Below are 27,588 nucleotides of genomic sequence, written 5' to 3'. Positions count from 1 at the left end.
GATGCTGCCTCCTTGGATACCCTACACTTCAAGGGATCTATACAGTCCTACAGCAAATAGAAGGAAAGAAAATAACATCTGTTTATTTGGTTATTTTAGTTACTGTACATGAAATAATGACGTATGAAGAGGAATAAGTCCTTTTCTTGCACTATTATGCCTGAACTGCACCTACTGTACCTAATCTGCTGTATATAGAATATACTGTGAAGTTGTTTACACAAAGTTAGGTGGCAGCTACTGAAGAAAAAATGCTGGTGGTGTATACAACATACCAAGTTTTTTCTTTTTATGCACATGTATATTTGATTTGATGTTGCTCTTTCTATTCTCTTTTTGCACTCTCTTTTCTTTAAATCTTTTTACGTTTTCTATCATTATTCTATTGTTGTTGCTGTTATTGTTGTTATGCTGCTGCATTGTCTGAAGTTTTACTCTTATGTACCCAATATGTAACAATAAAGTACAACCTTGAACCTTGAACCTTGTACTTACATGTAATAACTTGACATGTAATGACTATACCTTCCTTCCCTCTTTAAAGACTTGACTGTAGATTCTCTAAGTGACAAAAAAAAACATGGATAGCCTAATTACATTTGCGTTATTGTTGAAACATAAATACACTGTAGATTGATTATGATCAAAGGGATTAATAGTCGTCCACATAAATCTGCTTCACCCAAAGAAAAAAGATCACTTACTCCTAACTTATATCTGCCTTTCCACATAAAAAACGAACGCAATAGGCTAAATGCAAAGATACAGTGGTGGAAGAAGTACTCAGATATTTTTACTTAAGTAATTGTAGCAATGCCACAATATAAAAATACTCTGTTACAAATAAAAGGCCTGTGTACAAAATATTACTTGAGTAAAAGTACAAAAGTATAGGCATTAAAATATACTTAAAGTACCAAAAGCAAAAGTACTCATGCAAGGCGTTGAGCTTGTACATCGGCCCTAGTATAAAATAGGGCTTAAGTGGTTAATGTATGTTTTATAATATAATAATTTATATCTGCAAAGTATTACTAGTAACTAAAGCTTTCAAATAATTGTAGTGGAGTAAAAGTACAATATTTGACTCTGAGATGTGGAGTAGAAGTAAAAGTATTGAAAATTGGAAAAACTCCAGTAAAGTAAGAATACCTCAGAATTGTATTTAAGTACAGTACTTGAGTAAATGTACTTAGTTACTTTACACCATTGCAAAGATGTGTCGGAAATTGTTGTTCTGATCTGAGTGAGTGCCAAAACAATGAAGCATATGTTCCTACCTTACATGATTTTCAGAGGACTCTACTCAGGCTACTGTCTCTTCAGCTGCAATAAATACCACTGTAGTGGCCTAGTAACGACACAGCACAGATAGCATTGTACTCATGCATGCAATGAATGCAACTTTAAAGTGTCTGCTCACTCTGCTGACAGAAGCACAGGACTGATACTTTGCTTGTCCCGGGTGATGGACACACAGCTCAGCCAATAGCCTTGTGGACACGGTGTGGGACATGGATATCTGTCCAATCGTTGCGGGGATTCCTTTCTGCTACGATGAGCGTGGTTGTGAAGAAAAGCAGCTTACACAGTGTCAGTGACAGGACACAAATGTTGATTAGTCAGGCTGCAGCCAGGCCAGGCCAGGCCACTGCTGCTGCAGCTGCAGTGCACAATGCCATCCACTATGCGACAATCATTTTTTATTAAAAATAAATTACAAAACAAATAAATACATATAAATGCATAATGGAAGCTGCTGTTTGTGCACAACCCTGCAAAAGCTTATCCCAAGCTAACCTTTCCTATGTGGATATATAGGCTACAGTTATTTCTGACAGCAAATGCACAATTCTTATGGTTTTGTAAGTTAGATTTCCCTCATTTGCAATGTAACAGCTCTGTGTACACATCATTTCTATTCCCTTGTACAGACATTATTTTTGCTTTGATTATATTGTTCCACTTTTGCTTTGGCAATGTTAACGTATGTTTTCTCATGCCTCATGAATTGAGAGAGAGAGAGAGAGAGAGAGAGAGAGAGAGAGAGAGAGAGAGAGAGAGAATGGTGTATGCCATGGTGTACATTAAATATGTGTGTGTACTGTGTACTCTTTATTATTATTATGTACAGCAGGGACTCATAATACATACTCTGGTAATAGGTGGCGGTATCAGCTGTAAGCCATTATTATTATTATTATTATTATTATTATTATTATTATTATTACCCTTATTATTATTATTATTATTATTATTATTATTATTATTATTATTATTATTATTATTATTATTATTATTATCAAGTTGTATAATTCATTATTAGCACCAAACACTTTATTTAGGCCTTACAGCAGGGACTCAATATACTCCAGTTCAGTAGGTGGCGGTATACACCTTAATGCAACGGATGCTTACATCAAACCACTGACCAGAGTGTTGCCATATTTTATGAGAGAAATAAGCAGCCAGGTCTATGAAAACAAGCCCAAAACTGTGTATTGGCTATAGTCATGTGGCGACTATAGGCCACATGGCCTATATACATATGAAAATAGCCGATGTACAAGCTCACAACGCGTCTTCAAACAAACCCAAGTCGACTACTCGACGACTGGCCGATGGTCTGCTAGTCGACTAAGCGCCGTCCGAGTTATGTACCGATAGGCACAGAATCGTAAATGATGTTGTGGGGACTGCGTTTGCCCCAACTGCCACTCAGTGCACTAACATAGCTCGCGTCGCACTTGAAAATCTAAAACCATACGCTTTACTTTTTTGTGACATTGTAGTAACATTACATCATGGCTTTGTAGAGAAACCTCAGCTTTGTTACTCACACACTTGAAATCTTGTCTAGCGAGACCTCCAGTGGAGGCTGACTTTTGTTTCCAGACATGAAGTTGGTGATAAGATTTACCACTTCTGTAACTTAGTCATACTTCTCTTTTTTATCTTCTATCTTTTCTCCCATAAAGTGAAAACATATGTTTCATAAGCCTGTGCAGTATCATACTGTATGGTTTGCAAAACAGACCTATAATTTACAATTTACAATTTAAGCATTTAGCAGATGCTCTAAATCCAGAGTGATTTACAATAAGCAAAGGTAAACACGTACATCAAATGCATAGAGACAGTGTAGTGCCTCAATAATAGGATCATAGGTCAACCAAGACCTAGCATCAGTCTAAACATTATAATATCAAACAATAAATGATCTGTACAGTGAAACTATACAAACTATAGGAAATTACATTTTAACCTTTGCGTAAGACTGCATGGTCGTCAAGGCTAGGTGAAGTGCTACAGGCTAAAGTGGAGTCTGAGGTGTCTTCAGATTATGGCCGAAAATTGGGAGTGAGTCTGTAGTTCTAACTGCAAAGGGGAGTTTGTTCCACAGTTTGGAAGTCTAGGATGTATGGAGTGTTGTCCCGGATGTTTTAGGCAAGGTTCTGACAGTTTCTTTGTCCCCTACACACAGACATGCACATACATTTGCACCAAATGATGTTGCTATGTTTACAGTTTACTTGTGTGCCAAATGTCATGCCTGTATCCACCGCGTAATGATTTCACATAATTCCCCCCACCATCAGTTATCTTTGTTATATTTGTTTTGCATTTGGAATCGCACGCCGGTTTGTTTACAAAAGCCACCTGTCTGGCGCCTTGCCAATAAATGTTTCGCAGGCTCTAACGTAAAGTTGACAACATTTTGAAACTTTTTATTTATTCTACAAATTTTTAGGCTAACCCTTGTCATAAGGCCAAGGGATAGTGCCTAATGCGTACGGTGAATGGTGGGTCGACATCACAAACGTAATATCCGGACTGGTGAGGCACACCATTGCACCCCCTTTCAGAGGACCCCAACAGGTGACCTCACCAACACATTATGGAAGGGACTGCAATGGAAACAAGCTGTAAGCTTTTTTGCGTCATCCTTTTGATTATGGTGGGGGTCAGATGTACAGTATGTTACATGTGACATATGTTTTATTTCTTGATCAATAAAGATATCAATCAATCAATCAAAGGGCTATATGTGATCCTGAAGGAACATTGGGTTGAGGGAACATAAAGCTAAGGGAACATAGGGTCTAATTTGGGATGGGGGAACCTAGGGCTGAGGGAACATAGGGTCTAATTTGGGATGGGGGAACATAGGGCTGAGGGAACATAGGGCTGCATGAGGGAACCCCATGCGGGAGCATAAGCATGACCCCCATGCTGGAAGATCAGCTAGTTTCACAATATTTATCTGTGGAACCGAGTAAAAAAAAAAGTGCTTGTCAGGGTGGGGGGGGGGGGGGTCCCCATTTCAAATATGATTTTTTTGGGGGGGGGGGCCCCAGTTCAAATATGATTATTTTGGGGGGGGGGGGGGGGGGTTGTTTAAAAAAAGTTTTTTAAACAAGTTGTTTATATTGTGAGTGAAGAAATGGATGTTGTTGGTCTATGAAACTGTATAGGACTGTATAGACTGTGTTGTATAGGCATGGACTGCAGCCTTTGAGCAATGGGTGGAAGATGGACTGGATTTGATACACCGTTTGCAAGCTCAAAATGATTAAGATTGGGTTTAATCATGGCTTGGATGTGTGGTGCGTGCATGTGCATGTGTGTGTGCACGCACGGGGGGGGGGCCTCTGGAGCTTCAGTGCCCAGGGGCCCCCAGGGGTGTTAATCCGGCCCTGCATAGCAGTGACATCATAGACTGGCTTCCAAGTACCATTTTGGCTAAAGGCAAAAGGGCTGCTGATATACACACAGACTCAGACAGTACTGACAGTATAGTACTGATGTCATAGGCACCATAGTCCAGTGGTTCTCAAACATTTTCATGTCAAGGACGCCCAAATGAAAACGTATTCTGGCCATGGACCCCCATCTGAAAAGATTGTGTGCCTGGGACCCCCATACAAGATTTGTGTTGTTAAAATGTTTCACAGTCTTTTGAAAATAGCATGATTTTTTGAAAATAGCAGATCTACAAGCTCACAACGCATTGTAATTTGACGCATTGTGAACTGCTATTTTCAAATAACTGATTTATATAGGGGTTAAAGTGGTTAAAAGATTTTGCCATATTAACTGATTTGGTTGGGGGCCCCTAGAACACCCTCAAGGACCCTTGGGGGTCCCCAGAACTCACGTTGAGAGCCATATATTATAGGCCATTTTGTGGTGCCACAGATTCCCATTAATTTTTCTCATACAGATTTCCGAAAATATTTATATAAAAAATGTTAAGCCTGGAACCAAGCCATCCAGCAACAACACAGTGTGCTTTGTAAGTATATTCTCTTATTTTCCTGTTTTAATTTGACTTATTATTCATATTTTAAATTCTCTTTACTCTTGAAATGTGTATTCAGATGTGCTTCCTAATGTGCTTTGTATTGTCTTAATGCTCTAATGCAGGGGTCTTCAACAGGGGGTCCGGGATCCCTAGGCGGTCCTCAGAGATACTGCAGACTGGCCGCCAAATCTTTGTGTGATAGGGACTTTTTAATTTTTAAATTTTTACATTAAATGAATCCTCACATCCCTATTCTGGGGGAACATTAGCCGAAAATAGCTGATCTAGTGAGCTTGTAGATTGGCTATGTTCTGCAAAGAGGTTTGGTGTACAGGGAAAAAAAGAGCAGACCAAGTACCGAGCCAAAGGTCAAGTTTACAAAGTATTGAGGGTTTAAGTCGTTAAATGTCAGAAAACACACATTTAAAATGAATGCAATATGTAGTGGGGGTCCCTGCTTCATCTCTCTCTCAGCTAAGGGGACCTTGGCCTGAAAAACGTTAAAGACCCCTGCTCTAATGTGTAATGCTCTCAAACTTTTTCATCTCAAGGACCCCCAAAGTAATATGTATTTCGGCCGCAGGCCCCCATCGGAGAATAGTTTGTGCCAAGGACCCCCATACAAGATTTGTGTTGTTAATATGTTTAAAAAATATTTAAAATGTTTAAACTTCATTCAAGATTGTTTGAAAATAGCAGATATACGGTTATATATACGGTCAAATACCCGATGCATATAAGGTTAAAGTGTTTAAAACGATTGTGATGCTTAGCTGGGGACCCCCTGAAGGACCCCTGGGGGTCCCCGGAACCCACAATGCTCCAAGGGGTGTTGGAAAAAACCAATTCATTATACGTAGCCTGCGAGTTAGTTCTGGTAGATACACTCGAGAGGTTACATGCATGCTCATTCTACAGTATGTGGCTGTTTACAGCGTCATGCAAGATCTATACGTCATACTCTGACGTGGCAATCAGCTGTCCAATTGGGCGGGTATTTAAACTCACTTTCATCAGACGTTCCATCCGCTTGTCTTTTGGTTTGTTGTCATGCGGCGTTTGTTCCCACCACCACCACCCCAGCACCACCAGTAGGCTCTGCTGTGGGTCTGTTCCCCATGGGAGGTTGTTATTATACATCTATCTCCCTGCTCTTAAAGGTTAATGATGGTTGTCTTAATTGTGCTGAGCAGGGAGAAAACATGTAGCAGGGCCTGAACGCCAAGATAAAATATTACATTCACACTTGTATTCTCATTCTATAATATTGTTTCAATATATTCGGTCTATAATATTGGTTCGATCTATTCGTGAGTTATCTGACAGAAATGTAAAAATCGCGATTCTTATTATCAACAATTCAAAATCAATTCACAATTTCCAAAAATTGATTTTTAAATTTGTAATTTTTTTGATGGTAAAGGTTACAGGAGCTCTTACTCAATGGTGTGTGTGATATGAAATGTAAGTCATATATATTCAAGGGCTTTAAGGGAAAAAATGAAACTCCAGTCACTTTCAGTTCAGCCCAGCTGAGGTGTGTGTGTGTGTGTCACTATTCAGATGACGCTCACAGAAATGACTGGAGCACAAAACAGGAGTGTGAACCTCGCTATACACCTGCTGAGCTGGTCCCAGCCTGACACCTTCTTCATCTCCTCTGCTATGTTTTCTGTCTTCTCCATCAGGGAGGGGGGCCTTAAAAGACGATCGGCCCGGTTAATCCGTCCCTGCTTCCACCTCTCACCACGGTTGGATTTTTAAAGTCTATTTTTTTCTTTTTTTTTTTTAATGTATGTATGTATGTATGTATGTATGTATGTATGTATGCATGCATGCATGCATGCATGCATTTATTTATTTATTTATTTATTTATTTATTTATTTATTTATTTATTTATTTATTTATTTATTTATTTATTTATTTATTTATTTATTTATTTATTTATTTATTTATTTATTTATTTATTTATTTATTTATTTATCTTTTAATTTTTTAATTTTTTAATTTTTCTTTTTTATTCATTGTTGCTATGTTTGCTGTCTTCTCCATCAGGGAGGGGGGCCTTAAAAGACGATCGGCCCGGTTAATCCGTCCCTGCTTCCACCTCTCACCACGGTTGGATTTTTAAAGTCTATTTTATTTTATTTTATTTTATTTTATTTTATTTTATTTTATTTTATTTTATTTTATTGTTTGTTTGTTTGTTTGTTTGTTTGTTTGTTTGTTTGTTTGTTTGTTTGTTTGTTTGTTTGTTTGTTTGTTTATGTATGTATGTATGTATGTATGTATGTATGTATGTATGTATGTATGTATGTATGTATGTATGTATGTATGTATGTATGTATGTATGTATGTATGTATGTATGTATGTATGTATGTATTTATTTATTTATTTATTTATTTATTTATTTATCTATTTATCTTTTTATTTTTATTTTTTATTTATTTATCTTTTTTATTCATTGTTGGCCTAGCCTGGGGAGGAGTAGTGTTAATTTAATTACCATCATGTGCATCCTCCGATTTACATGGAGCTAAAACCTCCTGTCCCCATTTTTTGTTTTGTTTATTGTGCATTACATTTTTTTTTTGTTGCCAGACCCAGAGGGTCGGCCTACATGAGGCTTTGTCCCTATTTCGTCCATATATGGGGATAAATGTCTGTCCATCTTTTGTCCCCCTTTCGTCCATAAATGGGCATAGACACAGGCTGACACGTCATGTGAAGTCCGGCTTAGCCGTGACGTAGTGCTCTGATCTTATAAAGTACTTATTCTGGGTCTGGCAGAACCAGGTCTCCTGGTCTTGTTATATTAAATATTCTGGCCCATGTAATATTAAATATTCTGACCCCATGCTGAGCAGGGACGTTGCATCTGCGGGCCTGTTGTTCTCTTCTTGAACACCCTCATTCTTCACCCTCATTCTTCTCAAGACCTTGATGTTGTTCTCTGTTGTTGCCTTCATCGCGTTCTTCTCTTCTTGTGTGAAGAGCCTTTCAATCAGTGCGTCAACCTCTGCCGATTCATTTTCCGCCTTGAGGCAATGGTCTGTTTCTCCTGCTGCTGGCCTTCCCTCGCTGGATTCAGGTGTGATGATGCTGGTGGTGGTGGACGATGGCTGTTCAGTTGCATGAACTAACGCTACAACCTGCATGCTGGATGATTTAGGTGTGACGATGTTGGTGGCAGTGGATCTCCTTGCTGACACAAAGACCTCAGGTGATGCTTCGTCACACGTGAACACGTCGTCTTTACTGTGATGCTGCTCTTTTCTCCTCCATCCAGCAACAGTGTCCCTGATGCTTTCCATCACTACTTTGAAGGTTTTCTTCTTTTTAGGAGTTTCCACTGAGGTGCTGAAGGTCCCTGCATCTTCAGCAGCACGAGGTCTATCCTGGGCCTGAGGTGGCGATGGAGGTTCATCCTCCTGGGCTGGTTGAGGGGGAGCAGGTTCATCCTCCTGGACTTGTTGAGGTGATTGAGGTGGAGCAGGTTCATCCTCAGGCCCAGGTTCAAGCTTGGCCTGAGGTGGTGATTGGGGTGGAGTGCTGATGATGGTTGAATCATCTTCAGACCTAGGTTCATCCTGGGCTTGAGGCTTGATGCTTTCCATCACGTGAGGTGGCGATGGAGGTGGAGCAGGTCCATCCTCCTGTGCTTGTTGAGGTGGAGCAGGTCCATCCTCCTGTGCTTGTTGAGGTGGAGCAGGTCCATCCTCCTGTGCTTGTTGAGGTGGAGCAGGTCCATCCTCCTGTGCTTGTTGAGGTGGAGCAGGTCCATCCTCCTGTGCTTGTTGAGGTGGAGCAGGTCCATCCTCCTGGGCTTGTTGAAGTGGAGCAGGTCCATCCTCCTGGGCTTGTTGAGGTGGAGCAGGTCCATTCTCCTGGGCTTGTTGAGGTGGAGCAGGTTCATCCTCCTGGGCTTGTTGAGGTGGAGCAGGTCCATCCTCCTGGGCTTGTTGAGGTGGAGCAGTTCCATCCTCCTGGGCTTGTTGAGGGGGAGCAGGTCCATCCTCCTGGGCTTGTTGAGCAGGTTCAAGCTGGGCCTGAGGTGGTGATGGGGGTGGAGTGCTGATGATGTTTGAATCATCTTCTGAAGTGAAGGTCCCTGCAGTTTCACTCTTTAATTTTCCAAAGAAACGCTTCTTCAGGAACTGAGGGGCTGTTTCTCCTCCTGTTCCCTTCTCCTTGCTGGATCCAGAAGAAGCAGCAGTGTCTGTGCTGCTGCTGCTGCTGCTGCTGTTGTTCTCAGCTTTGAAGAAACGCTTCACCGCTCTCAGGAACCGGCGGGGAGATGTTTCTCCTGTTCTCCCCTCCTTGCTGCTGCTGTTCACTTTGTAGAAACCACCCTCCTTCACCTTCAGGAACCGGGGGACTGAGACACGTTTCTTCACCCTCAGGGACCGGGGGGCTGTTTCTCCTGCTGTTGTCGTTCTGCCCTCCTCCTCACTGGACCCATGGGCAGTGGTGTCTGTACTGATGCCCTCCATTGTGGAGAAACGCAGAAGCGTTGCTGGATCTGTGCTGTTATGAAACAGGAAGCCTGCTGTTTCTCCTGTTCCCCCTTCTTCACTGGATCCAGGAGATGAATGATCTGTGCTGTTCTCCAACTTTGATTTGATCATTCTGTTCACTTTTCTCTCACTTGTAGTTAAGGATAATATAAGACCACTCTAACGTACAGCTGACTTCACAATGAGTTCTGGTGGTCAGTCACCTACCTTTTAAAGACCAACTCAATCAACAAAAACCAAGTGGATACCATGGTAACAGTGAGCTCCATCAACGAGACGTCACGTTTTTTGCCTGGTGTGACGTCACACCATGCAAAAAAACGTGACACGTCACGCCACGTCACCAGAGGCGCCGCGCTGTCACTCAAAGACGGCCTTGGGGGCGTGTTTGCGTACAATGGGCGTGGCCTCCGGATAGAATGCGGTGGGATTCTGAAGCACGCTTTGTGGCAACTAGCCTGGTCTAATGAGTTGGAAATAAACTAATTATCTGTAGCCTATGCTATTTGAACAATGACATGCAAATTTAACATGAGCAAAACATTTTTCGCCTTTTTTTTGTGGGGAAAAAAAACATCATTCAATGGCTGCAAAGAGCGGACTGAGCGGACTGAACAGACGATAGCATCAAAACAAATGCGTGTTCTACATGAATCAATTTATTATTTAAATAAACAAACCAGTGGTGGAAAAAGTAGGTACTCAAATGTTTTACTTAAGTAAAAGTATCGTAGAAGTACTCTGTTAAGTAAAAGTACGGAATTTAAAATATACTTGAGTAAAAGTACAAAAGTATTGGTAAATGTACTTATAAAGTACTGACGCATTGTGAGCTTGTAGATCGGCTATTTTCAAATAGCCTCGGTATAAACTATGGCTAAAGTGGTTAATGTATGTTTTATAATGTAGGCCTACTAATATATATATTTATATCTGCAAAGTAGGCTACTACAAAGTAACTAAAGTTTTCAAATAATTAGTGGAATAAAAGTATAATATTTGCCCCTGAGAAGTGGAGTAGAAGTAAAAGTATATAGACAATTATTGAAATACTCCAGTGAAGTACCTCAAAATTGTACAGTACTTGAGTAAATGTACTTAGTTACTTTACACCACTGGCAATAACCTATAAAGACGTAGCAGACGAATGTTGCATTAGATCAAAACAAAGGCAAAGTTGAGTCAAATTCAATGAACCTAAACTGACGTTTATGTGTTATTGAATTCTGCTGATCATGACCTAAGAAACGGATTAAAATACATAGTCTAGTAAAACATAGTTTTAAACGTTAGTGTTTTCAATGGTGTGGAGTAACTACACACATATTATTATTATTTATTTTTTCTGTGATGTTGATATGTGGTGTAATCTCAGCTGTATTGTTGGCCTAATGGTCTTTTTTGGTCTTTCCTATTTCCTTTTTTTTGTTTTTACATGTAACGGCAAAAATCTATCTCGTTTCAAGTCGGACATATTTTGAGTGAGAGCATCAAACATGGCAGCTCCCGGTGGTCGGTCATGCTTACATTATTTACTACATCTGGCTCAGGATAATCTAGACTTCAGGTTACCGGTAACTGCTCATAAATCACTTATATTCATGTTTATGGTTTCTTTGCACTGATGTGATGTGTTATTTATCTGAATAAACCATCAGAAATGGGTGGATGACTCTCAGCATGTGTCAGTCGGCTAGGTTAGCCTAGCCTTCGTGGTTAGCATTATTATTTGACATGATACTAGATATTTAAATTCTATCTAGAATATGATTTTGTCATGCAGGGCTGCAACTATCGATTGTTCCCTACTAGTGGTTGTTGTTTCGATTATTCTTTCGAAAAATCGAGAAGGTTATTTAGTTGATAATTTGCTGTATTGTTTTTTAAATCAAACACATTTATTTTTATTTTTGACTAAACCGATTAATCTGATTAGCCATATTTTATACTTCATCATACAACAGTGTCACACAAAAAATAGCAGAATATCTTTGTTATTTTTCAAATATTTTGAAAGAAGAAACCCAAAATGCACCCCCCCCCCCCCCCCCCCCCCCCCCCCCACACACACACACACACACACACACACACACACGCCCACACACACACTAACACAAACTCGATTATTTGTTTATTGAAATACATTTTTGATTATTTTGTATAATAGATAAAATTATTAGTCCGATTAACTGTTGCACCCCTATTGTCATTTGTGAGTAGTAGCACAGAGAGCCATAACTGATCTGTGAATTCCGTCTTCCAGGAAATCAGAGCTCTCCTTTCTCTCAGAGGAAAACTGTTTAATCCTAGAGAGAACTTCAAAGAGAAGGTAAGTCATGTGGTATAAAGTCGTCCTATCTCCTGCATTGGTTGGCTGTTGGTCCGCAGTTATTGCTGACAGCTGTCATAATATATCAAATGTTCAAATTAAAGACTATATGGCAGCTGACTGTACACAATCAAAGTGCTAAATTATGACTCATTCAATTATGTGATTGGATTGAAAGGAGTTTGGATGCAACAGCATTATGTCCTATAGACTTTGATTCCTCCCTCCCTCCACAGTCTCCGTTCTGGTGTCTGGATGGCGTATCTGAACAGGATGTCCACAGTGTCATGGCCAAATCCGTCTGTGCAAAGTGAGTGTTTAAATTGTAATTCCTGAATCCCAACCGATTACCTGTGGTGAATGATACTTTCAACAATACCTCATACAGTACCCTTAACGCGTTGTAACTGGGTGTATTAGCAGGGTCCCCACGGTCATGAAATCCCTGGAAATATTTTGAAATTAAAAATAAAAAAATCCAGTACTGGAAAAGGTTTGGAATTGATCAAAGGTCCTGGAATTTATCAAGGGTCCTGGAATTTATCAAGGGTCCTGGAAAAATATTTGGCTATGCATCGTTTTTGGCTATTGATTTTGTTAACACAAAACATTTTCATAAACATGTATAACATTACACAAAATATGTAACATAAGTAGTTTTTCGCCGAACGGGCTTTGTGATGGCAGCCTAATGTATGTCTCAATTGTTAGGTTGCACTGCATAGGGTGCCAGGTTGGTCACGTGATAAAAATAACAGAGCTACAAGCTCACAACGTGCTGCAGCGTGATGAGTAGTTAGCTTGTAGAGCTGTTCGTTTGTCACGTGACACCAACCTGGCAACTTGTGCAGGTTGTGTGTTTGCTGTCCCAACAAACAACTGCGAGCAACATGTGAATAGTCGGTGAAGCGTAAACGAACGCAGTTAAAATATATCTGTTGAACTAGTAGTATGATCCACAATGCCAGGGAAATGTTTGTTTATTAATTTGTGGCTTACAAATGAAAAGTTTAAAGACGAGAAGAGGACCCGAATAGAGCTGGCTGCAAGTTATGCCACAAATCTTAGCCGGATACTGTACTGTTCCTAAAATAAATGGCACTTTAAGTTTACCACTCTTGATTTGTTTTACATAATTATGTTCATCCCTCGTGTCTGACAGTATCCTCTTGTTGAAAACTTAATAGGAAAAACATAGGAAAACCTACAACAAAAGTGTAATTTAAAACATCCTTGCATCCTTCATTACTTTTAAATTCATAAATGGGGCAAATGCAAGTCAATATTATTTAAAAAAATAAGTCATACGGATGCCATAATGAGTCTTGTATTCCAGTGAGCTTTGCCCTAATTTTGCACGAAATTTTTAATGGAATTGTACCATTCTATATTCTATGCTTTATTTTTGCTACACTGCCTATCTTTGGGCATTGTACATAGGAGTAAGGGCACGCTCCCACCGCACTTTTATTTTACCTCTGGGGCAGAATCTGCCAATGCTTTGTCAATGCAAATGCGTGGATTCTTGAAAAAAATCCGCAAGACCAGGAATCCACGCATTTGCATTGACAAAGCATTGGCAGATTCTGCCCCTGAGGTAAAATAAAAGTGCGGTGGGAGCGCGCCCTAAGAGACACATTATTGCACTGAATGATTGTTATATAGGCCTGGAAATTGGGCTAAATATTCTGGAAAAGTTTTGGAAAAGTTTTGGAAATTCATTGCTAAAAATGTGTGGGGACCCTGTATTAGGCACATCACAGTTGTATGTATGCATGTGTTAACTCTTGCAGTGGTGGATGATGGTATGATCTGGGCAATCTTCTTTTAAACACATTTGTGACGGTGTTAATGAGTCCACATTTCTGTTCTCATAATCACACATTCCTGTTGGACAGCATTTCCCGGTGGCTGGTGAAAATGCAGTCAGTACATTTCCATTGCTATAATGTCTCAGTTATTTTCATTATCTTCCTACTAGGTCGGCTTTTGAATTATGGGGTCATGGACGAACACACAGTGAACTCCGAGAATCCCTCTTGAAGTATCCGTCAGAAAACATGGTTTGTCTCTCAAGGCTTCGTGGTTGTGTTGCAAAGACATGAAGTGTATACATCTTTAAAGTTTTACTTTTGACATTTTATGCTTTATTTCAGATATGTCTGTATAGAGAGACATGAAACCAAGGGCAGAGAGAAAGGAGAGACATGCGAGACAAGGCGGGGGGGTTGGATTCAAATCTGAGTCCTTGCGCTCACTAGGAGCATTATGGTCTGTGTGTAGCAGTAGTGGCTCAGAACCTCTGCCTGTACATCAGTAATAGGATCTAAAAACAATGTCAAATGTGTACATTCTGTATGCTTGATGAGGTGAAATGATGTATTTGAAGTAATTAACCAACTATCAGTTAATTGCTAATAATAATTGTATCAATTTTATTTTAAATTATACCATCAACTGAACTGACAAATAATATAATCCCCCCATTTAAAGAGGGATTTTGTTAAAGCCAGTGCTAATGATTTGTTTCTGTTAAAGTAGCCCATATAATATTGTATTTCATTTCCTATTCTATTTTCGTTAACTATTTAGGAATGTATGCATTTTGGATTCTGTATACTGTATACTAAGCTATATTGAGCTTTTTTATATTATGCATGTAGGTGAATGTATACCTTTATTAATCCCAAGGGAAATTCAGGTTGTCAGGAACATTTTAAATAAACTGTTTATCAATTAATTGATGATGTTTTGATAAGGTTAACAACGATCAATTAATACAATTCCTTAACATTAGCATCCATAGTTGGACATCAGTGTTTCACGGGGGAATGCACAGAAGACATACATATAGGGTATTGTTGACACACTATTATTGATCTCCTCACATTAGAACAGTGGGATATACAGTACAGTAGGTTGAAAAGTGGCAAAATTTCCCTTTAATAGAATTAAGCTACGTATGTAAAGCGATTAATTTAGTTTCTCTCTGTATTGTCTGTTTCTGTCTTGTTTCCACCATAGGCACCATTCACGCAGAAAGACTCCACTTACAAAATCAATGTCTACACGTTCAACAAGACTCTGGAGTTTACTGACAGAATAACGAAGATCGATGTAAGTTAAAATCTCGTTGGGATAAGGTTGTCCTATCTCCTCCATAGCCGAATACTGTTGGCGTATATATATAAGTGTAAGAATAAATGTGCATGCGCCTTGGTCTCTTGTGTCTGTATAAAACTATATGATTAATTTAGTCTTCTTTTAGGCCCTGGAATTCCTTTCGTTTGAGGGCTCCGTAAGCCTAAAAACTCCTCAGCACGTCTTCTGTTTGTTAGAGGACTACGGCACTGACCCCAACAACATCCCTGATGATCCTTTCCATGTTTACTTTGGCCGATGGGTGAGGCATGTTTGACTGCAGATTTATTCAGGAAAAAGTTTAAAAGCAATTTTCTTCAAGATAATTTTTCAGGAATGTCTTAGTACAGTACAAAGTACAATTAATGTTCACTTATCCATTTGTAATTTGCACAGGACAACCCGTTATCCATATGATTTAAAACTAATCAAAGTTATCATAATTGGCCCGGATCGCTGACCTAGCGGTCTGGGCACTTAGGCTCTAATGTAGCCTGACAGCGCATCGCGGGTTCGAGTCCCCTTCCCGATGATCTTTGCTGCATGTCTCTCCCCATCTCTCTCTCTCCCTGTTTCCTGTCCATCTCCACTATACAGTATGAATAAAGGCAGAAAAAGACCCAAAAATATCGAAAACAAGTTATAATTGAACAACATATCCAGTGCAAACTTCTGAATTCTGTCATTTCTGTTCTTCTAGATAGCGGATGGGCAGCGTGAGCTCATTCGCTCTCACAGTGTGAAGAACAGACACTTCATTGGCAACACCAGTATGGATGCTGGCCTCTCGTTCATCATGGCGAACCATGCCAAGGTCAAAGAACATGACCTTGTCTTTGACCCATTCGTTGGCACTGGTAAGGGAGACTTGTCACTGACACATATAGTTGGTGTATGGGGTGTAACAGTACTGTATACTTACTTATAAAGCTCCTTTGAATTGAATACTTATTAATCTGTTTGGTTGATTTGGCACGCACTATGAACCGAACTAACGATTGCCATTTTTTTGCGATGCAATCAACAAGGCAAATAACTTATAAGCCAGTGAACGCACCAGTCATGGCAGCAGTCCACTGTGTACACTATTTATGTATTTATTTGTCAGTGAATAAATGCGGCTACTATTGTTTGAGACTCCTGCACCCCTGCACCAGTATAACTCTCTTGCAAAGCTTGCAAATCGCCTATGTGATATCCATGGGCTCTGTTTGTATCTGGTTAAAACCAAGTCGATATTGGCAAATAGACGATGTCACAGAGCTAACAAGTTAATGAGCTAACCTGGCCTTAAGGTTGAATGACCTTAAGGTGGACAAGCAATTGTCATTTTGTGACAATCTCAGCCGCTCCTCCTAAATAGATACATACACGTTAGCTGCTGAGGCTCTCCCAAGTTCTATAAATGAAGTACATTTCTCTGGCATGTCTACTATTTTGCTAAACAGTGACACCTCTGTATCGAATCAAACTGAATCGTGAATTTTATGAACCGTTTCACCCTCAGTGTGCACTCTAAAGTCATTTTCAGTGTTAATTTAACTCTGAGTGTGTACAAATGGAACCATATAGATCCTTAGGAGTACAGTTATACATGTGTTGTACATTTAATGAGTTAATCAAAACTCTTGTTTTACTGTGTAGCTTATTTGTCTCTTGCACTCTCTCCTTCACTCTTTCTCGAACTGTTATCAATGCACAAAACTGACGTATGATGAAAAATGTGTTACATTATAATTATATTAATATGTATATGTTGTTTTTATTTGTTTGATCCTCATTGGATCTCTGTCTTTTAGGCAGCTTGTTGGTTGCATGCTCTCATTTTGGAGCCTATGTCTGTGGAACAGATATTGACTACAACACAATTCATGGGAAAGGTACGTTCTATTTCATTCTTCCTGCAGTCATCTCGTACTGTGGTCGTTCTATTTATGTTAGTCATTTATGATGTATCTATGACGAATGATGTCATATTTGGCCAAGGTTTCAGCCCGACACTGAATCTTGACCATCAGGTCAAATTTCGTGTCAGATCCTGTGTCTAGGTGAAACATGACCTTTGACACGATCTAAATGTCTCAATAGACGAGCAGGGAGACAAAATACAACCAGCCCAAAAGTTAGATTGTATTAACATGCTCTACCATACAGATTTGACAAAATCTTTTATTCATAAAAAATACATAGTGAGGCTTTAATGCTGTGTGAACATTTCCACATATTCTTCTTTATCAGCCAGTAGTATCAGATCTGATGTGTTGATTCTAAAGTTCAGAATTTCTAACTTCTCTTCACATTATTCCAGGGAGATCCAGTCGGAAAAACCACAAGTGGCGAGGTCCTGATGAGAACATCAGAGCCAACCTGCGTCAGTATGGAACAGAGAAGTCCTACATAGACGTCATGGTGTGTGATGCATCCAAACCTGTCTGGAGGGAGGGCATGCTGTTTGATGCCATTATCACTGACCGTAGGTCCCTGTTTTGTTGTCAAATGGGCCTATATACATGACTGTGACTGAAATTACATAATGTTGGCAATTTTCTTATCTTCTAAGACTTAGAAGATAAGTATTTTGAGTACACAAGATTCTTTTTTTGAATGTTGACACTATGTTCGACAGCACATATTAATACTGTGTTAAATACAGAGTGAGATCAAATATGTTGATAGCTTTTTATAGTTCCACTTTATGCTGTTAAATAATGTAAATGTTTATTGTGATATAAAATCTCTGCAGTAGAGCAAAAACAAAGCAATTTGTTGCAGTTTTTTTTTTTTTTTTACTTCCACTGGGGTTAGGCACTTCTATCTATAATAACAGGCTTCTCCCAACGGTTGGTTCTATTTTTTGGCAGTTCCACAGTTGGTAGAAGTAATATATAATAAAGCACATTGCTGTTTTGGCTAACAAGAGAAATCCTCCAATTTGCTTCTATTCTGCATTAATGCTTCAAGCTTTTCTAAACAATTCCTCTTGGGGGCTTACTAGCATACCCTGGCACAAAAATTCAGATGGGGCTCCGTGGCCAAATACATAAATTAGGGGGTCTTAACATGAAAAAGAAGAGAACCACTGAGTTAGATTACCTAGAAGCTCTTTACCAAGGAGAACAATGCAGTTCATATTCCTTTTCTCCTCAATTGGGATGTGAATGTATCGTCTATTGTCTTGTAGCTCCATATGGTATCCGTGAGTCCACAAGGAGAACAGGATCCAACAAGGATGTAACTAGACCATCAGATGAATAGTAAGTTAACCTGATATTACTATTTCTAATTGCACATTATATACCCAGAGTTGTCATGGTTCTCTGACATAATTAAATTAATTGTCCTGTTAAACGGAACAAATGATTAAACTAAAACTAGTAAATAATGGACCGTTTGCAACGCAGTTGAACTTGTTCTACTTTTCCCCCCAACCCAGCTTTGGAGACAGCCATGTTCCCGTCTCTATGGCGTACCATCTGAGCGATATCTTTTCAGATCTGCTAAACTTCTCTGCCCACCACCTGGTCATGGGTGGAAGGCTGGTTTATTGGCTGCCCATCTACAGGCCAGAGTGAGTATATAGACGTGGAATTTGATATTTCATATAACCCAACATGAAACCACACGAAAGGCAGGAGTACAAAATATATGGACAGACAGGACTTGGCACATTGAAAACCTTATAGCGGTCTATCTGTCTATTGTTTCTGAACTGCAGAAATGCATACAAAGCAGTTTACATCTCCAACACTTTCCACTGGGGCTTTTCTACCTTAACCATTCCCTTTTGGACTATTCCGTTCACCTTCCTATAAAATATACGACGTCCTGAGGAGAACCACCTGTGGGATTGATGTTGTTTACACAAGTATACAGCTGTGTTGAGGTGTACCCACCCGCACACCTGGGTCATGGTAAACCACAACTATAGGCTATAAAAGTCACAATTATATGAACTAGTTCTACATTGTTGAATGAGTCTACAGTGCTGACTGTAGTGCAGGTGTATAAGCCACTACAGACAGTTATCATGGCTGTAGATGTGTTTGTTCAAGGAAACCCCACAGGGCTGGGACTCCTCCTGGCCACTGATTACAGGACTGCAAAGGGGGATGATGTAATCATGATACGTTTGTGTGTGTCCGTGTGTAACCACCTGGATTTGAACTCGGGTCTCCCGCATGAGAGACATCTATTTTTCAGCCAAAGGTGAATCCCCCTCCCCCCTGGCCAAGGGAGATATTAGGCTTCTGGGCTACAGGGAGGTATACTCGGGCTACATTTGACCTTTGACCCCTCCCTACCACCCCCACCCTGCTCACCAGGGAACCTGATTCTGGACAAGCCCTCAATGTAACACCTGCATTCTAACGTGGGTTCCCTGCATGGGAGAGAAAACATTTACTGCCCATCCAAAAGAGAATTGGGGATTAGGGTTACTCTGCTACGTGTACGTGTACGTGTACGTACGTGCTTGGCTTGGTTGTGGATGTGAAAGACTGCATGTGTGTTGTTGGTCTTGTGTAAGAGTATGCTTCCCTTCTGTCATTATCTTTGCACATTTTGTCTCGGGTACTCATATATTCTTTGGGTTTACAGTGCCAGCGCTTGACAGAGTATCTATCAGATATCTATCAGATATCAGCATTAAGTCAGATATTTAGACTTAAACGATCCGTCTCTATGGCTCAGACAGGCTGACCTGTGTGTGTGTGTGTGTGTGTGTGTGCGCGCATCTATGTGCACGTGTGTCTGTAAGCCCCGATGTAGCCTGTCTCCTGGGCCTAATCGAGGGCTCTACACTGGAGAAAAGGGAGATATCAGATTTCTCTTACCCCCGCATATGTTTGTGTGTGTCTGTCTGTGATGGTAAGGATGGTGGCTGTGTGTGAGTGAGTGATGACAGGTGACACAAAGTCCTGTCAACACCAGACCACATCTGACCAGGTTAGACCCCTCCTGAACTAGTATATCCTTCTCAATATCATCTAAACCTAATAAATGTAAGTATGAACAGAAAGACAGATTATAGAATCTCGGTCATCATAGTCACAAAGTGACCTCATGAAGCAAAAACAATTAAATTGCATATTTGTACTGTCAGAAGTAAAGACGATATTTTGTGTCAGTGATGGTGTAAGGGGGCCATTAATGAAATAGAGGCATTTTAAATGCCTCTAAATGGAAGTGAAAAACATATTTATATTAAAACAATGATGACAATGGTTTTATTTCTAAGCATTATGATCCACCACTTCCTTTAGGTAGAGTCTATGTTCAGAAACATTGTGCCTTGAGCTGTGTGTATAATATAATAAAACATGTCGAGGACCCCCAAAATGATATGCATTTGGCCGCGGACCCCCATCTCAAAATATTTAGTTCCAGTATGAAATAATGGTTTAAGTGGTTAAAATAAAAAATTACACAGATGCTTTCCTGGTTTAATGGGTTAAGCCAACCAGGGTTGTGTGTTAAGACTATTGTTTCACCATAGGTGCACCTCTGCTCCAGAAATGTTCCGGACCATGTTACCAGCCTCTTTTTACTCTACTCCACTAGGGGGCACTGTTGACTTTTTGATCAGATGCTTGTGGTGGGAAGTTTAGAATAGATGATTTGTTGGGTTGAAAAGGTTTTGTTCCGTATTGACAGGTTGTAATCTATTCGATTTACATGTTGTCATATGACATTTGTCCCTATTTTAACACTGCAGCTGTAAGTGACTCCAGTACCTGTATACAGACTATCGTTAGCAACAAACATAATGGAGATATAGTAGTCTAAATAAAGAGTTGTAACCCCTTTGAGATAAAGAAGAACAACATTTTGGTTGCTGTTAAAAAATGAATCTTCGGCAGCTTTGTGATACGTACTTCATACTTTATTCTCAAAGTCAAAGGTTCTCATGGAAACGGATGCATGTGTTGAAGGCGAAAAACAAGCCCCACCTCTGCTTGGAGATGTGAAGGCCAATCACGTGGCAGCTTGGCAAGTCCAGCTCTATACTAATGACTCCTGATCGGCAGGAAAGAATTATCACCTGGCTGCATCACTGCTAGTCACAGTGCCCACCAAACGTCCCTTTGCTTCAGAGGCCTATAATTACAAAGTGACCATGGCAACTGGGAGACAAACAGTGAGGTGAAAATCTGGCCTGTTGCTACTGTAATGGTGGTTTAGGAGAAAGTGCTACTGACACAAATATGCAAACACATACATCATCCACTGTTAATAGGCCTTAGCCGGGCCTGGACAGCTTTTAGCTGCAGAGCTTGGCTGGCGATGACAGAGCCAGCAGTCAACCTGTCATTCTAGACTCAGTTTTTCCGCCATCTTTGCGTAAGCTCAGCTACCTTTGCTTTTACAGCAGGCTTCACGCCTCCCTGGTACATTGACGTGATCGGTAGCAAGCAGAAGAGAGACGAAGAGAGAGGAACACATATGACCTGAATGTCTGAGTCATTTTTATTTAATAAAAGAAACACTGAAGAACTACAGTCGAACATTCTGAAGCTTTACACGTACACCTCATTCTGTTCTGTCAAGCTGCTCTATTGGGGATAAAGAATGATGAATAGAGAGAGAATCAGACCGTTTGTGTGGGTGTGTGTGTGTCTTGATGTCATTTACTTGCTCCGACTGAATAATGTCTAACGTTATACTTTGTCGTACACTCCCGAAAAGAACAGATTTTCAACTGTTAAACTGACATATAACACGTTTAGCCAGTTAAGCCCTATAAAGGCTAATCCATCGTATGACTAACAGCAAAAATAGATGGTCTACAAGCTCACAGCACATTGTGATGCCACGTGTTGTGAGCTTGTAGATCTGCTATTTCCGCTATTTTTGAAACATTGTGATTTTTTTAATTTTTTATGTTTGCCTATAATGACATTCCCAAAATAGGTACACACCAGGGTTAATGTGGTTAACTGTGCGTTCCTGGTCTAGGTACTGTGAGGAGACGGTCCCCCTCCATCCCTGTCTCAGGCTGATCAGTAACTGTGAACAGACTCTCTCCAGTCACACCTCCCGACGCCTCATCACCATGGAGAAAATCAAGATACCTGAGGTGCGTGTGTGCATGCAATGCATGCGTGTGAAAGCCAGTATGTATTTGCCTGTGTGGAAGTGTCCTCGTTTCAATTAGTCAAAACTGTATTAAGGACACGTGGTCCATAGCACAATGTTTGTGTGCTGTTGTCCATATTCACACATCGGCCATTTTGCTCTTAAGAGCAAAATGGCCGCTGTGTGAATGTGGTCAATTAATGAATACTTAGCACACTTCTGTTGTTTATACTATGTTCTTTTTCTAATCTGCTTTTTTCCGGTTGCGGCTCTTAAACATAGTGCCACAACTTAAGTATTTTCTCTTCACTACGCACAGAATAGCACAAAAATCTTTTCCTGCGGTTGTGTGGTTGACGTGTGAAGACAAACAACCAACTGTCTCACAGTTTCTTTTATGTATGTTTGTCATGTGTGTGTGAATCGAAACCTGACCATATAATCCAATTTTAGAAGGCTTCTCTTTGGAATTGTACTGCAACTTTCCACACCACACATGTTTTAAAGTGTATTGTGGTAGCATAGTTATGATAAATGTCTGCAAAGCAACTGTCCATAAGTGCTGTAGAATTGTGTTTACTCAGTCTGGATGTGGGACCACGCAGAGCCAAGCAATATGAACATAATATAAATGCTAGATGTGCACATACAGTATACTCGTCTATGCATGCTTTTCGTGTGGTTTGTCGCCTCGTTCGTTGTGTATATTATATAATTGTATGCTGTGTACATTTATGTAAAATACACATATAGCATCACAGTGATGCTACATATCCAAAGCGATAGTGTCTTTCTCTCCGCCTGGCGCAAACCTCAGCATCTGTCTGCGATTGGCTCGTTTCTTTTATTCTGCGACCCTGAACAGTTAAATCGCACATTGTATGGAAAACAATCCATCTCTGCTTCTGACAACAACTCTAGTTCAAAACCCCAAATTGTTCCCATAAAGCAGCCTGTGTCAAATACACTCATACACGTACACACGCACGCACGCACGCACAGATGTATACACGCACTTGCAGCTGTTTGATGTAATCTGACTGGCATTTATCTCAGACCCCCTATGCCCCATACTACATTTAATATTGGCTTAAAATATGAAGACGTCATGCCTTTCATCACTCATGAGCATTCTCCATGGTTCACACAGTTTGGTGTGTGTGTGTTTGCGTGTCAATCAGTATGCGAGTGCGTAGCGTACTTGCATGCATTCATGCACACGTTGTGCATGTGGGTTAAATGAAGTGTGGTTCCATCGTGGCCTCTTGGCCCATCACCTCATTTTTGTTCCCCCTCTAAAATGCTTTGCAAGAATTGTGGCTCCAGAAGCCATAATGAAAGCAAATAAATATTTCCTCCCCAGTCTCAGACACCAGTGTGTAAAAGCTGAAATTGCTGTGTCTCTAATTTTGACCGGTCTCCTCTACAATCCGGCTTCACAGTTTTCACAGGTTTTCGATCTTAAAGGACAACTTAGTTTTTTTACAACCAAGGTTTATGTTTTAGAATATAATGAAAGTAAATAAAAGATGAAATTTTTAATTTACTGCTTTCTATAGTTTTAGCAATTTTCGCGATCTTTTTTTACAGTGGGCGGGGGCATTCGGGCAGGTGGCTAAATGTCTTTTTCTTTTACACCATAACCCCGCGTTTTCTTATTATTTACAGTAGCTCTTCTAGACCCCAATAACTCACATCTGGCCATCAAAGACCACAGGACCTTTTTTATTGTGTAAAAAAAGGCATATTTAGCCACCGGACAGAATGCCCCCGCCCACTGTAAAAAATATCACGAAAATTGCTAAAACTATAGAAAAGCAGTAAAAAAAATAACACTCATCTTTTATTTACTTTAATTACAAGCTAAAATATAAACCTTGGTTGTAAAAAAACAAAGTTGTCCTTTAACCGGAAAATCCGTTTTTACAGTTTTGTTTAGCAAAAATCTTTTCACATATGTCAAAAGCTTAATTTTGTAACCAAGTTCTCCATAGTAAGTTGGTGGTGTAGTCTTTGCCATCTACGGCCTGGGGCTGAGGAAGGATAGGCAGCATACGTGGTTTGGTGTTTTTGTGTAATCATGACAGCCATCTAAAATTATGTTAACCTTTCTGTCTATACAGGAGTCAGATACTCGGGTCCACCTGTCAGACCCCGGCTTCAACCCTTATCAGGGACACAATGCCTTCAGAGAGAAGTACTTTTGCGGACTCAACAAGAAGAATGCTAAGGAGGACAAAATGCATGTCAATGGAGAGTGACTGCATTGAAGCCCGCACTTTCAAATAGACTTTGAGGCAAAGGCTGACTAAACAGAGGACTATAAACATGTCTTTGATGTTTGATATTTTATTTGTCTTATATATCCTGGCATTTTAAGCCATTTGTTCACAAATAAATACTTTTCAGTGATATCTGATGGGATGATGGACTTAAACAAGAGCTACAGTACAGTAGGTGCTGATCTCTTATGGTTAATAATTTAGTTACGTTCTGATCAAGATAAGACTGTTAAGAGCTGCTGGCAGCAGTGGTATGATATCTGACAACAATGCCTATTGACGATGGGTTGATGGTGTGAATACACCCACAATATATGGGCACTTTATATTTTATATATTTATACAATATAAAGGCACTTGATATTGTGCTGATGTTTGTTGAAATCTCATTTACATACAAACTCTTGATTATTCAAAACTAACTAACTAACCAACCCTCTTGCCTGTAACACCCAGGGCAGCTTAAACCTTTTACAGAACCTCACTGAAACCTCACTGCTTTATATCCCTCCTTCTTCTTAAACCCGCTGATGCTTGGCATTAAAACCTCTTGGTGCCTGGTTGACCTTTGATGACTTGGGTTTTGATTGATTTAAAATGTGCAAGTAAACCCCCTGAGGAGGATGCTATTCTGTCGCATCGTATGTACCGTATACTTTAACTACAGATGGTGTCTGAATACATATACAACCACAGCCCCACTTTAGGGAACGTGTTTAGGCGAGAGAGGCCTCCCCGGGCAGGCAGAGCCCAAATAACAGGGCGTCCCCACCTCGCCACACACCACTCCAGTTAGTCAGCAGCTTTTGTTGTTTTCCAACCACAGTTTACATGCAGCCGGGGTCATTATTCATCTCCTGCGAGCGATGCAGCAGGCCTTTATGTACTTTACCCCTTCGCTGTGTTTATCAGTTGGGCCCCTGCCTTCCCACCACACTTCCCCAGTTTCCCCTTCTTCAGAGGGAGAGCAGGCCAAACATGATCACACGATACCCGGCCTGCCATCGCTTGCGGTGCGTGTCGTTTACAGTTCCCACAATGGCCTTTTTGCGTGTCATCATCAGGGGAAATCAACTGATTCTGCAAGACAGTTAGCGAGACCTCCTCCACTTTTTATTCCTTCTGCCGTCCGTCTCACGTCTATCTAACTCCCCACCCCCCCGCCCCCACCTCAAATCTTAGGCGAGATAACCAGTTCCCCAGAGGACACGTTTTTAGATTACGGTTGTCCATTTTATTGTGGCATGTCTTTCTTGTGTGAGGACTGCTTTGGTCGTGTGTGTGTGTGTGTGTGTGCACGTGTGCATGTGTGTGGTGTTTGTATTATTGCCACAATAGAGTGAAGAAACGTTTACTCAAGGACCTTCAGTCTCCAAGTGATGCAGACTATAATTAGCAGAGGGAGGTTCCTCTCTACACCATCTAATGTTGTCCAGACATTGAGGGTTGTGTGTGTGTGTGTGTGAGAGAGACGCATATCATTTCATCCTGGGTGCTAACGGGAACATAGTTGATTTGTCTGTTTCTATCATTTTATAGGATTTTGTTCTCATATGCTTCCTTTGTGTGTACTGTATATATTTAATTGTTTTTCTTCTATCTAATGTTCATTCCAGTCATGTAAAATACAGTCACAAGATGTATCATGAGAACAGAATGTCCCTTCTTTCTGCAGTCAAGCCTGATTCAATTCTCTCTCCCCACTGCTGCTCCTCTCTCCTATCTCGCTCACTCCTCTCCTCCTTCGCTCACCCCTTTCTCCTTATCTCGCTCGCTGATCTCTCCCACATGCTAAAGGCTTTTCACCTTGTCTCCTACGTCAGGCAGCTCTCCCAGATTTATTTTTATTTTACTTCTCTACTACTTTTATCACTCCTCACCTTCCATCATCACACCCTTCCACACCTCCCCTCTACCCCTTGCTCCTCCATTGACCGTGTTCACACAGCAGCCATTTTGCTCTTAATACTTATGGGAGGTGGGTTTCCCACAGTATTAAGAGCAAAAATGTCCACTGTATGGTCAGTTGACTCAAATTTCTCCCATCTTTCTGGACAACCCTCCTGTCTCTTATTCTTCCACTCCACCCTGTTCCACTTCTTTCCCTCCTTGACCACCTCCATCCCCCCCTGGCATTCTCTCTGTCTCTCTCTTTCCTTTATGCTTGCCTCTCCTCCTCTTCCCACCGCAGGGAGGATAAGGCTGCTGTCTCGGAACAATGACTCCTGATTAAACTCCCTCCTGTGTGAAAGTGACCTCCAAACTGCTAACTCAGTGGGTTGGGATTGGAACCACACCATGAGAAGCGTTACACACACATCTTGCCATCTTGGGTCAACACGAGCAAGGCCACACAGGGTAACATGCAAACACACATACTCCAAGTAACAAATTGAAGGAGGTCAATACACACGCGCGCGTGTGCCTGACACACACACACACACACACACACACACACACACACACACACACACACACACACACACACACACACACACCCTCTGAGATCTTTAGAGAGTATCTCCGCAGCTGGTGGGAGGGATATATTCATCACTATGTCCCCTTCAGAGCTGGCTTGAACCGATGAATTGATAGATGGTGCCCACATGTAACTACTGATGGATTGCATGTGATTAGATACATAGTACTTGCCTGTAACATTAGCCAACCAACATATTGATCTATTTTCATGTGTGGGGTGCATGACGGAATGTGTGTGTGTTAAGAGTGGAGATCGTAAGAAAGGGATTGAGACCATCTACCCAGCGCATAGCGTTAGTCTTGGAGGAGATCCATGCTCCACATGGACACACGTGAGTGACTGAACATATGTGGCACAGGTGGATTGCACCTGTCCAACCAGGGGTTTGGACACCTGCAGGCACCCCCTCCCTCCTTTCCCATTATTCACTCTACCTCCCCCGCCCTTTAGGTCACC

General features: G+C 40.7%; 1 protein-coding gene across 1 annotated transcript; it reads left to right on the top strand.

The window, feature by feature from the left end:
- The first annotated feature begins 11,279 nt into the window (after positions 1–11,279).
- On the top strand, positions 11,280–25,220 carry trmt11 (tRNA methyltransferase 11 homolog). The gene is made up of 13 exons (XM_080426546.1): positions 11,280–11,398; positions 12,088–12,153; positions 12,390–12,463; positions 14,135–14,216; positions 15,178–15,270; positions 15,422–15,556; positions 15,995–16,151; positions 17,094–17,174; positions 17,603–17,767; positions 18,476–18,548; positions 18,728–18,862; positions 22,249–22,369; positions 24,492–25,220. The coding sequence occupies exons 1-13, from the start codon at positions 11,321–11,323 to the stop codon at positions 24,627–24,629; spliced, it is 1,398 nt and encodes a 465-aa protein (XP_080282672.1). The 5' UTR covers positions 11,280–11,320; the 3' UTR covers positions 24,630–25,220.
- Positions 25,221–27,588: the final 2,368 nt, after the last annotated feature.

The sequence above is a fragment of the Gymnoscopelus braueri genome (assembly GCF_963280865.1).
Source record: "Gymnoscopelus braueri genome assembly, chromosome: 4".
NCBI classification, from domain to species: Eukaryota; Metazoa; Chordata; class Actinopteri; order Myctophiformes; family Myctophidae; genus Gymnoscopelus; species Gymnoscopelus braueri.
This window is presented reverse-complemented; position numbering and strand designations above follow the sequence as displayed.

Coding starts and splice junctions, on each gene's coding strand:
- trmt11 (XM_080426546.1), top strand. CDS start 11,321: ATGGCAGCTCCCGGTGGTCGGTCATGCTTACATTATTTACTACATCTG. Junction 11,399..12,087: donor ATCTAGACTTCAGGTTACCG/GTAACTGCTCAT, acceptor TCCGTCTTCCAG/GAAATCAGAGCTCTCCTTTC. Junction 17,768..18,475: donor TGATGCCATTATCACTGACC/GTAGGTCCCTGT, acceptor ATTGTCTTGTAG/CTCCATATGGTATCCGTGAG.